Source organism: Ascidiella aspersa, chromosome 8 (genome assembly GCF_963924565.1).
Source record: "Ascidiella aspersa chromosome 8, kaAscAspe10.2, whole genome shotgun sequence".
Lineage (NCBI taxonomy): Eukaryota > Metazoa > Chordata > Ascidiacea > Phlebobranchia > Ascidiidae > Ascidiella > Ascidiella aspersa.
This window is the reverse complement of record NC_139454.1, coordinates 13,833,006-13,844,953: the sequence shown is the minus strand read 5'-3', so window position 1 is coordinate 13,844,953 and position 11,948 is coordinate 13,833,006. Positions and strand designations below refer to the sequence as shown.

At 33.7% G+C, this 11,948-nt stretch overlaps 1 protein-coding gene across 6 annotated transcripts in view; it reads right to left on the bottom strand.

The window, feature by feature from the left end:
- Positions 1 to 6,052: 6,052 nt before the first annotated feature.
- LOC146136234 (lymphocyte-specific helicase-like) overlaps positions 6,053 to 11,948 on the bottom strand; it is a 50,853-nt gene continuing 44,957 nt past the window's right edge. For 5 of the 6 annotated variants that reach the window (XM_083394961.1, XM_083394963.1, XM_083394966.1 and 2 more), the window contains 5 exons: positions 11,434 to 11,553; positions 11,056 to 11,172; positions 10,839 to 10,997; positions 7,097 to 7,194; positions 6,053 to 6,542 (listed from right to left, as the gene is read on the bottom strand). In XM_083394961.1, coding sequence (XP_083251087.1) covers positions 6,344 to 6,542; positions 7,097 to 7,194; positions 10,839 to 10,997; positions 11,056 to 11,172; positions 11,434 to 11,553 — 693 coding nt within the window. In that variant the 3' untranslated portion in view covers positions 6,053 to 6,343. Of the gene's footprint in view, positions 6,543 to 7,096; positions 7,195 to 10,818; positions 10,998 to 11,055; positions 11,173 to 11,433; positions 11,554 to 11,948 lie in introns of those variants that run through there. The other variant, XM_083394964.1, reaches the window with a different exon arrangement.

The following is an 11,948-nucleotide window of genomic DNA, read 5'->3' as shown; positions in this document are numbered from 1 at the left end:
TGATTGTTGGTCCCTTATATTTCTTTAAAATAGTCCCTGTACGCATTACAATAATTCAACAGTGCTTCGCGGGCCACAAACAACGATGTCGGGTCTGGGTTTTGGACCACCCTGCCTTAAGTAATAAATTTTTGTTGAAATAGTCATTATTTTCCTACTTCTTGGTATACCTAATATGCAAACTCAGGCAAGCAAAACAAAATAATGTTTATTTAAAATTTATTTGGTTAAACATGGTAAGAATCAATCAATTTAAAGAATAAATAAAGTTCTTTATTGACACCAGATTCCAGAGGCCACTTCAGTATTGTTTTCGTTTGTGTAGTACCTGGTCAACAGCGTCTGTATGAACACAATTTATCGACCAATATATTGCAAATGTTTTTTATAATTATATTAAACTATCTCTTTGCACTGATTTAGTATATTTAAATTTCAAAGTGTGTATTACAAAGTAAACGTTTTGTTTCATATGAATAAAATATTTATAAATTTTTACTTTGTCGTCAAAAGAGTTGTTAAGTTATTACTTATTCTGAATAAATTTCAGGAAATAAATTATAGACTCTAAAAGTATAGTGGCTTAAATTAGAGTAAATAAAAAAATCCACACAGAACTAGGTAGCATATTGTACAGGTTTGAAATCAGGACTGTTTGTTTTGCTGGAGTTGGACTCGGGACTCGAGTAAGACCATGTAAAACTACCAGAGTCCCGAGTCTGACATACGCAATAAACTAATATGACCGCCAACTGAAAATTGTAAAGGTGGAATAGCATGTGGTGGAATATTTTCCAACCATGTATTATGAATGAGTTAAACGACACCCCTGTAAGTGGTAGCTGAATATCCATGTTATTTTGGTTACGTAAATTGGCGGAATACAGGCTGTTTAGTCAGGGCCGGACTCGGGACTCGACGAAATGCCACATTTACCCGGAGTCGGACTCGGGTTATTTTTAACCGACTCCGCAATCCTGTTTGAAATATTTAGATATTTTTTGTCATTTTCAATGTAAGTTTGCGAAAAGTAATTTTTACCTCAAGTGCTTCTCATCTTTTATCCCTAATAGCTGATAACAAAAGTTTGGAGCTTAACTACTGGAGGTTGTAGTTGAATATATCAAAGCCCATATATAGAAGTAGGTGACATCTTGTAAACAGCTTAAATATATATATATCTTTATTCAGTTTAAACTTCATTGGATAACTGGTTGTAAAAGAATAAAGGTTATTATTACATTTAATTTTAACAGATTAGAAAGCTGTATAATCTGGTGCTTTCCTTTTTTAAATGAACAATATTACACAATAAATTTGTGTTCACCAAACCCTATCCACTAAACTGGGACCAAAATGTGTAATGTTAATATTTCTTAACACCAAAACTAAAGAATAATTGAATATATTACAAGATCCCTACTCTAATTTTCTTTAAGTGTTTTACTGTAATGCTAAAATAAACGAAAATGGGGCAATAAAAATAACTTTAAACAATATTGTAATATTTTGTTTAATGTACTTTATAAGCGAACACAAAAAGTTGTACTAAAAGGCTTACTAGTAATAATAAAAAAATGTAAATTTCTCTCCGGCACCCCGGTTTGGAACCACTGGTCTACTCTACAGCAACGCGTTGTACGCTGCCGCAGTCAATAACTTGACGACGTTGGCGCGCCAACGAGTGTGTTATCATATTATATACCGATAGTACTTATGGTCAGCTGATATTGTATGCCCTACAGGCTTTTTTAAGTGTGTTTAGACGAAACTCGACAATGAAAGTTTACACTTAATTCAAACATAACTTTTAACCTGTCAGAAATGTCGAACCTTAATATATATAAGCTGGTTGCTTCAAAATTTTACTTAACTAACATGCAAGTCAAGCCCAGTTGTTTACGTTTTACTATTATGCACTAGAGCGGAACGCTGTCGAAAGTAGAACAATGGGCTACGTCACAGTTTTCTCATGGTTATAATCTCTTTGGTCGACGTAAAAAGTTTACAGTGAAATCCTATTCATTTCCTGTCATCGAAATACATTTCAAAGTAACGAAATTGCATGGGCACCAGCATAAAATTTTAATCTTTCGTTTGCCGAAAATGCCACGAGAAAAACAAACAAAGTTTTAGCAGTAAGTTGTAAAATAGAGTTGAAAAACCACCTCTATTTTTTGTTTTAATAATATTTCACGGGCTTGTCGCTGTCTTCTACAAACCTTGAATTGAGACGGTTTCCTTTGCAAAGAACGTGGAAGACAATATAATATCTTGCCGAAAATGTTAAAAATGTATCACGGATACCAAAAAATGCTCTCTTCCCGTAATTTCTAAAATAACGTGTTGTCGTCGTTGTACGTAAAACGTTTTAAAATGTTTTGGTTTGAAAATATACATTTTATATTGGTTTAAGAATAAATGTTTTAGGGAAATTATGGCGTTAAGCGTTCAATAAACGTTTTTTACACAAAAATTAGAAACGTTTTTCTATAATTTCTGTAGCAACAGTTTTCAGTTGTTTTAAGTAAAACGTTTTAAAGATTTGTGTTCGCCACGTTTAATTAACGTCTTTCAAACAGTAAGTAAAAACCTTTTAATTTCCGCTAAGAAAATACGTTTTCGAATGGTTTTTAACAAAAGGTTTTAAAAAGGTTGTTTTTTCACGATTATTAAACCTTTTTTTGACGAATTATAAAAACACCTCTATTTAAGTTTAGCATGTACGTTTTTTAACGGTTTTTGAAAAAGCGTTTTTTACAAACCGATTATTATACAACTTGTAGAGGTCTTCTTAAGACCACACAATATTCATAATTTTCTTGTATTTTAAAAAACGTCTCAAGACGTTTCTAAGTCGTCAAATTTAAGTCGAAGACGAGTTTTCCAGATGTACACCAAAATAAAACGTTTTCTAGCCAAGACGTGTTCAATGGGAGAGGACCACATCAGTTGGAAAAAAATCAGAAAGGGTATATAACACTTTATTACTGTTTGGTAAAATTGCGAATCATACCCATTCAATTGAAAGGGCTATTAGAATTGTTACAGAAGCATGCAAAATCGTTTGTAAATTTAAAATAGAAAGGAAATGATTCTTTGCAAGTTGAACTCTCGAAAATTCCATGCATCATCTTAATCAAAGCAGAATTTTATGTCAGTTGCAGTGAAAGGCAACACTTTTACTGTTTTTGACATTTTCGGCAAAATTCAATTTTTGTAATACTGGCGCAATTAGTATTAAAACAGTCTCCTGTCGCTATATCCATCTGCAGTGAGTCTTTATCTTCCATAAACATTAATTTAAAGTTATGTTTGACTTGAAAAGAACAGATCGAAGGCAATCCAAAATTTTGCCTTTTTATAAAATTTTGCGATTTTCGGCGAAAATTAATTTTTCATAATAGGCTACTGCAAATAAATATTAAAATGCAATCTGTGCAGGTCTAACTTGCTTCAGTAATTACATAACTGTTTAAAAAATAAGTATAAGGTCACAGCAAATAAATTTCACTTGATAAACATCGATTAAACCTACCCTAAAATTTCCCGATTTTCGGCAAAAATTCAACTCGATTTCCTCACACCAATACCTGTTCAAATGAGCTTAAATTTTGTATATAATGGTTTTAGGTGTCGATCTATCAAAATCCATATGAGGCAGGTGGATTTGAAACAAAAGTAATTTCGCGACCCGCCCTAATGTATATACTTGGAGCCATTTACCGTGCTTATTATGCTTGTTCAATGTATTTGTAATAAAATTCGTTCTTTTCGTCTTTTGTATTACAGAGGGGAGCGATAAAAATGTATAGGTTGCTGTAAGGGGGCGACAGTGCTTACAAGTTTGAGAACCACTGGTATACCATATGGTGGAATATTCTCCAACCATGTATTGTGAGTGAATGAATTATATGACACCCCTACAAGTGGATTGCTGAACATTCACGTTATTTTAGTTACGTAAATTGGCGGAATACAGGCTACCGGGCCGGACTCGGGACTCGACGAAATCGCACATTTTACCAATGTCGGACTCGGGTTATTGTTCACCGACTCCACAGTCCTGTCAAACAGTACAAAAAATTAAACAATTTTGGTATTAACAAATATCGTTTTCGATATTGGGAATGTATTGGCGATATATTTTGCACAGCACGGTTAAATCCCGGACATATAAGCAGATTTTGTCATTTTTCCCTGAAGCAGATTTGTTATGTGGAAAAATAGTGTTCACGTCCTAACAGTAGGCTACCTGTCGCACAAATGTAAACACTTAAATGACCAATTTTGCGTAACACACATCGCTGGCTTGGAATGGAGGCTAAATATCGTTTTAGAAAATAATCTGTAAATGATGGAACATACTTTTCGAGTTTTTTCAAGATTTCTAATGTAATTTGAGAAAACTCAAAATGATTTAATTTCTGATATGAGTTTTGTGATAGAACCAGCTAACGGAAAATTTGAATCCCACCACTACTTAGGCTCATCATATAGTGTGTAAGAACTGCATTGAGAATTGAAGATGTTGGACCAAAGGGGAAAAGGCGCGCTTTAAAGCTTTAGACATCAATTTGGACCCTTTGTTGTTAATCAGCTCGAGATAAATGATCTGATTTATCTAAACAGTCTGCAGATTGTTGGCTTCAAGATTACAAGAAATACGTTAGTTTTGTTGTACGCCGCAAATTGTTTGGTTGAGTGTGGGGCGCAGCCACAATGAAAGAGATTTATTGCATATAAACAAACGACAAACAGTACTTGCAGGTACTTAAAAAATATACCTCCGTAACATACGCGATCTGGACTCCACAATTTAACAGTAGGCACTGCTGTTTTTTGGTATAAAATGAAATTACTTATATACAGCATTCCAGCTGGCGGTAATTGAATATCGTGACAATGCGGTTCGGCGACGCAGCAAAAAACAGGAAATTTCGGAAACACGATCAGCAATATGCTGTCAAATTAATGAATACACACAGCAGGCTGGCGAGGCGACGACACAGTCCACCAGGCTGTTTCAATTGAATGACCGGAGTTTCAACCCGGTAACAATATGGAGCGCAAACCGCTATAACTCCTTACTTAGTGGTAGGGCCAATAGGTATTACAATTCAGCTATATTTCAAAATGCGCATACGTCATACCAAAGTGTGTTTTGTGCCACGTTTGTGAGTGTTAGTACCTACTGCCGTAAAATCACGCAATGTAATGCGCACAAAAAAAATGAGCGTGTACGAAAATATCCTTGAAGTGAAGAATTATCACAATTTTTCCTCATTTACAGGAGTTTAAAATATGTGACTATTTCCTTGAAAAAACGTTTGGACTTCGGACCCTTAGTTAGAGATTTGCCTTTAAAACTGTCCTGTACTGATCCGTTATTTTATAATGGATCGGGAATCATCTTAAAAAAAGCCACGTAGTTTTTAGGGATGGTTGAGAACTAGTGTTCTAAATAAAACCAAAACAGCTTTACATGTTTGGGGCACGAATTTAGTAATAAACCTACAATTTGTACAAAAATTTAACCAGTTTATTAATGATGTGTTTGCACTTCTTTTTTTATAAGTTTTATACTAATTCGAAAATTGTAATTTATTCTGAACTCTGATAACTTATTCCCTGCACATTTGTTTGGTATGGCACTTTTTCGAGAAACACTTATCATAACACATTGAAATACAAACTTCCAGGTTCGCTCTTTACATTGACTTTGGTCAAACAATAAAGGGTAAATCACATGTCCTAAAAATGTCCCACTTCTTTCATTGTAACCACACTCTTTGTTTTGTCGTATAATCATTTCTTATTTCAATTTAAACATTTTTTAAACATTTAATAACTTCAACACAAAAAATAGAAAAACTGACATAACTGACAAAAATAAAAACTTTACAGTAAAACATTCCTACCGGTTTCATTTTTTTTTGCAAATCTATAGCAATGTGTACGACGTAAGTTTACTAGAAAATCCTCAACCAGGACGTTATTTACACTTGGAAGATACTGAGACAAAGTGCCAAATTTATTGAATTCTACTTAAATTTGGTTAAACTTAAAAAAACTTGTAACACTCACGTATTTCCTAAAAAGTGCTTGAAAGTCCTGTAAAACAGGAAACCACTCTGGAGCATACAATATCAATCTTCTGGACTCATATGAAAGGGACGAATCACTAATAAAACTTGCAAGTGCCGTAAATGTTTCGCTTATGTCAGAAAACAATAACGATTTGCGGATTTCTGTATAATTCTTTCTTTTGAGCTTGAAATCGAAAGTACTGCATTTTTGCGTGGCCAAACCCAGTATTACAAATGTCTACGTAACTGATGGCTTATTCAAGAACTCTAAACTGACAGTCGGACAATGTGTAACTACCGCTGGACCCTTTGTGATATTCCCAATTCGAGCCAGGCGTTGAAGAAAAGGTTAAGTCTTTCGCGCTTTGACTCCACATATGAGTTCTGTCCAACAACAAATGCAAGTCGTGGTCATTGATCATACAGTCGTTGCTCGCTTCACTTAGGAGATGTCTGTAAAAAAGTGAGGAACTTGAATACCTGAATATAATGATTTTTTATATATATAGAAGGAATCTTTCGCAGACAACTAATGTAAAAGAATATTTTTGCTTTAAATCAACTAAAAAGCTAAAATTAAAATTTTAATGGTTATTTTTTTACGTAGAAAGTAGAGAGAGACGGATATCAGGTTTATGACAGTATCCGCTAATATTCTGCCCCATACATTAATCAAAATTACTACAATAATACAGGTATATACAAATCTTTATTAGGGATCAGTTTGCAAAAGCTTTAAAAATCAGTTATCACTATAAGTATCGGTCCAAAAACGTGATATTGGTCAATCTCTAGAAGAAAGGTTTGTTGTTGTAAGACATATAGAACACAAAAATAAGTTTTTTACTATTATTCTAAATTAAATTAATTTTAAATATATAATAACTGCAATTGTGCATAATATTTGCAGTTATGTTCCTTTGTAGAGCTTTATACATTAGCAACCCTGACATATTTATTCAGATAGATTAGAATAAATCCACAACACACCAGTGTAGTTATTTTACCTGCTAATATTGTTGGATTCCAACAGATTGAGCAAATCGTTAGCTCCAATAGTCTTATAATTATTAAGCTCTGCTTGAAGTTCACCTTTAAATTTTTTCTAAAACACAAAACAATATCATACGAAACAGCATAAAAACCACAAGTTGCTTTTAAAAAATAAAGTAAGAAATGAAAAATGTCTAATAATCCTTGAAAATTTGTATTGTTTTACTATTTTCCACTAAATATTTTAAGCTATTACAGTAAAAAAATATTTTTGTTTTTTTTAGAGAAAAGTGGATGCAATGAACTTACTGAGACACCGTTGCAATTCATACAAAAATTATTTTGTTAGGAATCCACCTAAATCAAAAATATAATATCTCATTTTCCTGGTGTGGCCTATACTATAAGCAGTTTTAGGGTTTGTTGCCATTATTAGGGGCCTTGGGGGCGTTGGCTACTAAATGAGCGATTGGGGGGTGCTGATAATAAACTGGGCAATAGCAAGAACACTGCCAAAGTAAACATTTGCGCTGTTTGTTTAATAGTTTTATACTTTGATTTACTTATTTTACTTTCTTGTTTTCGGTTGCATATTCTGAGAATTTTTGGTTAATTCTAAAATTAAACACATTAATTCGTCTTACTATTCTTATTGTTACGTCAATAGATTAATTAGAACACTATTCTGTCAAAATAATCTTGTATTTCATTCTCGCATGTTGCAGATATGCCAAACAGGCGCGGATCTAGGATTTCAGTTTGGGGAGGGCCATGAATTTTTTTCAGATATGACGTAACAATTTTTTCAGATATGACGTCACAAAAGCATACCATTGCGTGACGTCATAATTCAGGTAAAAATAACATCGGCTGGCCGAATAAACTAACTCCTGCAAAATAACGCGAAAAATAGACCTTTTGAAAGGACGAAAAAGTAGTAAGGTTAGCCTCTACAGTGGGCCGGTTTCCTAGTTTGACCCGGTATGAAGAATATCGCTGAAAGACGCTACCATGTCTATTGTCTACACATCTTCCTTTTTCCCAAAAAGGCGAGAGCAACCGCACATGCCACCAAAAAACCGCCGAGGCCACGTCGTAATAAAACCACAGCGTTGTCTGCTGCGGTCAGCTGTGGTTCTTCCATGACACTTCTCTCAATTTTTAAGTTACTGTAGTTGGTTTTGGCCAAATAAAGTTGCTGAAATGAGCAAAACTCTATGCAGAGTTAATCCTAACTTTGGATAAGTTATTCAAATCCGTACACAAGGGTCGGCAACCTTTGTGTAGTAGTCGCGTTGTGTAGTAGTCAAAACCAAACTCAGAAAGGTCCCTGTTATTACAACTTTATAACAATTGTGAATCAACTCTATAACAATTGTGAATCTCGGATTTTTTTGCACTTTAAAAACGTGTTTATAATTACTTTTAAGGAGGCAGTAAAGTCTTGGCGCAAATTCGCTAAAAAAAGCGTATACTTGGTTTAAAATTCGAGTCCACATGTCGTACTCTGGGACAATTTAAAAAAACGGAAAACTGTTGGCACACTATTTTCAAACCTTTCCCATACAAGTAATAATGGATTACGTGCATCTTACAATTTGTCTTTGATGATTGCAAGAAAAGGCAAGCTGCATACAATCGGCGAATCTATGATGGGCCGTTACCGTGGCTTCATGGCATTCCTAAAAGCAGCGAATCCAAACTTGCTTACAATTCATTGTGTGATTCATCGGCAGCATTTGGTGGCCAAGAATATCAGTGGTCATCTTAACCCCTCATTTAAGACTGTCATCAAGGCAGTAAATAAAATTGAAGCTCATGCGCTAACACACGATTGTTTAAGCAATTGTGTAAAGAGAACGACGAGGCCTTTGAGCGCTTACTTCTACACACTGAAGTAAGATGGCTCTCCAAGGGAAATTGCCTACACACGGATAGATACTGTTGTAGAATTCTTAGAAATCTATGACCTTGGCTTACCAAAGAAATCATTGCTGTTAAGAATGATATCGCATACTTGTCAGATATATTTTCCAAATTCAACGAATTGAACCTATCCCTTCAAGGCAACAAGGTAAATCTAATCATGGTAAATCTAATCAAGGTAAAATCAGCAGTGTGTGTTTCAAATTCAAAAATAAACTTGTGTTGTATCGGCGAAATGTAGCTAGTCGCGAATTTTGCTTGCAACAACTTGCTATCAGCGACAAATGTATTTCTAAGAATGATGTTGAGACATACAGCAAGCATATTCAGGAATTGCATGAAGACATGGAAGTTCGGTTTTGAGGATGTTTTACAATTGGACATTCCTGATCAGATAATCGACCAATTCATTGATATTTCCAAGTAAGAGATTCTTCCAGAGGAACTTAATAACCTTGCAAAGTGATTTTGAACTCAAACCAAAATTCCGTATCTCGTACCAATCATTTTGGTTACTACGCGAAATTGAAGTGAAATATCCTCACATGTGGGATTGGGTATTTTATTTTCATTGCATTTCTCAGCTTATACTTAGTGGAGCGTGCATTCAGTGCCGTCACAAAGCTTCTGGATTACAAAAGAAACCGCCTGGACATAGTGAGATGGGGAGATTTAAACGAAAAATGGAACAGGATAAAGAAGCTAATGCAATTGCACCAAGCTCATCCTTCACATAGACTAGACTTAGAGACTATAGAATTAAATAAACATTAATTTGTATTAATTCGTCGTTTGGTAGTTAGTAAGTTACTTAGAGGGCGGTATTGGAAAAAAGTTTGGGAAACACTGATTTAGAGTGTAACAAAACATGGATCAAAAATTTTCTGTATTTAGTTATCTCTTAGATAACTATTTGCCTTGTTAATTCCCTTGTTCACAACTAAACATTACAAGGTTTATACATTTATTAGACAAACACAGCATTTTAACTTTAGGATCGCCATTAAAAGAAACACTAAAAAAATCTAAAATGCTTGTCGCCAGAAGACTGGCAAGAGATTCTGCCAGCTGCTACTTGATCAAAAAATTAGATTACAAATGATTAACATTCTAAACAACTGTCATTTGAAGCAGTTGTATAAATCAACCGATTGGTTAGAAATTAGTGCAGTTCTAGACAAAAAGGTCTATGACAATTAGGGCATCCAAGGGCAGAAAAGTCTGGACTTTTATACCTTAAGGTCGTGGTTTGTTAAGTCAAATTATTGTATTGTTTAGGACCTCAAAGTCTAAAAGTCAGACTTTTTGATCGTTTGGATGCCCTAATTGTCGCAGACCTTTTTGCTTAGAACTGCACTTATTTCTAATGGATTGGGTGTATAAATTGTGATGCACAACTACACAAAAAACAAAAACATTTTAGAAACACCTTAATTTGTTCCCTATTTATTGAACGTAATGCAAAGTTCAATCTGTTTTTATACATTGTGCTAATCAACTGAAAGTAGTAAAAAAATTGGCGATTGTTTTTAGTCTAATAAAAATCTACCCTTGAAAATGAATTTATTGAATGCTATTCTAGTCCATTTATTTTGCTTTACTTGTTTTTTATGTTTGTATTAGATCATAAATACATTTTCTTTACAGAGCGTTGAGCATAACCAAATATTGACCAAATATTACTAATCTTTTTGCAGGCATATCTTTAATGTCTTTTGTCATTTTCAAAAAATGTTGAAGTCTGAATAAACCTACTCAGAAGGTTTGATGAATACTTTTGCTTTTAACAATGGTATTTTACATTACTAACCAATAAGCAACTATATTTACATCATGAATGATCATTTTTTCAAGAGATCGTTTTCTCAAAGCCCTTTCCATTATTTCTTGATCAACAGTGGAGGCAGAAACAAATCTGTAGACTACAACTGGGCGGTCTTGGCCTATTCTGTGACACCGGTCTTGAGCTTGTATGTCATTTTGTGGGTTCTACAAAAAATCAATTATAATAAAAAACAAAACAAATATACTTATGACTTTACCTTACCCAATCAGAATCATAAATTATTACTGTGTCAGCGGATGTAAGATTTATACCCAGCCCTCCTGCTCTTGTTGATAAAAGAAAGATAAACACAGATGGATCATTGTTAAACAGATCAATCTGTAATTGGATATTTTTTTATTTAATACAAAAGTTAGTATGTTACATTCAATAACAGAGAGTTATAACAAAGATATAAAAGTGTCGAACACCAATTAGGAATGTATGATAATTTGTAGGTTATTGCTACACTTTTTTGACAAAATCATTGGGTATCAGTATTACAATAAAACACAAAGCATGATCTATCTACCAACCACACTGGGTGATGTACCCAGGAAATTCCAAAAAAACTTTAAATATTAGTTTAGCAAAACTTACATAAATTGCTCTGTCCTGACACTTAGTAGAGCCATCAAATCTTACAGTCTTGTAACCTCGCATTTCACAATAATCCTCAAGAATATTCAGCATTGATGTCATTTGACTAAATATCAGTACCTAAAATGTCAAACAAGCTCAGTTGAAGGAACTTGACTATTAGCTATGCAAATCTGTTTATTTTAGTAAACAAGTAGATTATTAAACATTTAATTGTAGTGAACACAAAATTGTAACAACATCAATATCAAAATGACGTAAAGAACAGATTAAGACAAAAATTAGACCGACAACTAATTTAAAAAAACACCTACTTTGGAATAAAATTTTAATAGGCCACAATAAGATTTAAATAACCTTTTACTTAATCCCATAGCCAACTCTTAACTTCATCAATTACCTCCCCAAAACCTTCATTCTTCTTAACTTTTAACCCCGCATTTAATTTCTTGGTATTAATTTTATGGTACCATATGTAATTCTGCTGTAGAGGTTGCTGGTTTATAGGTTCTATT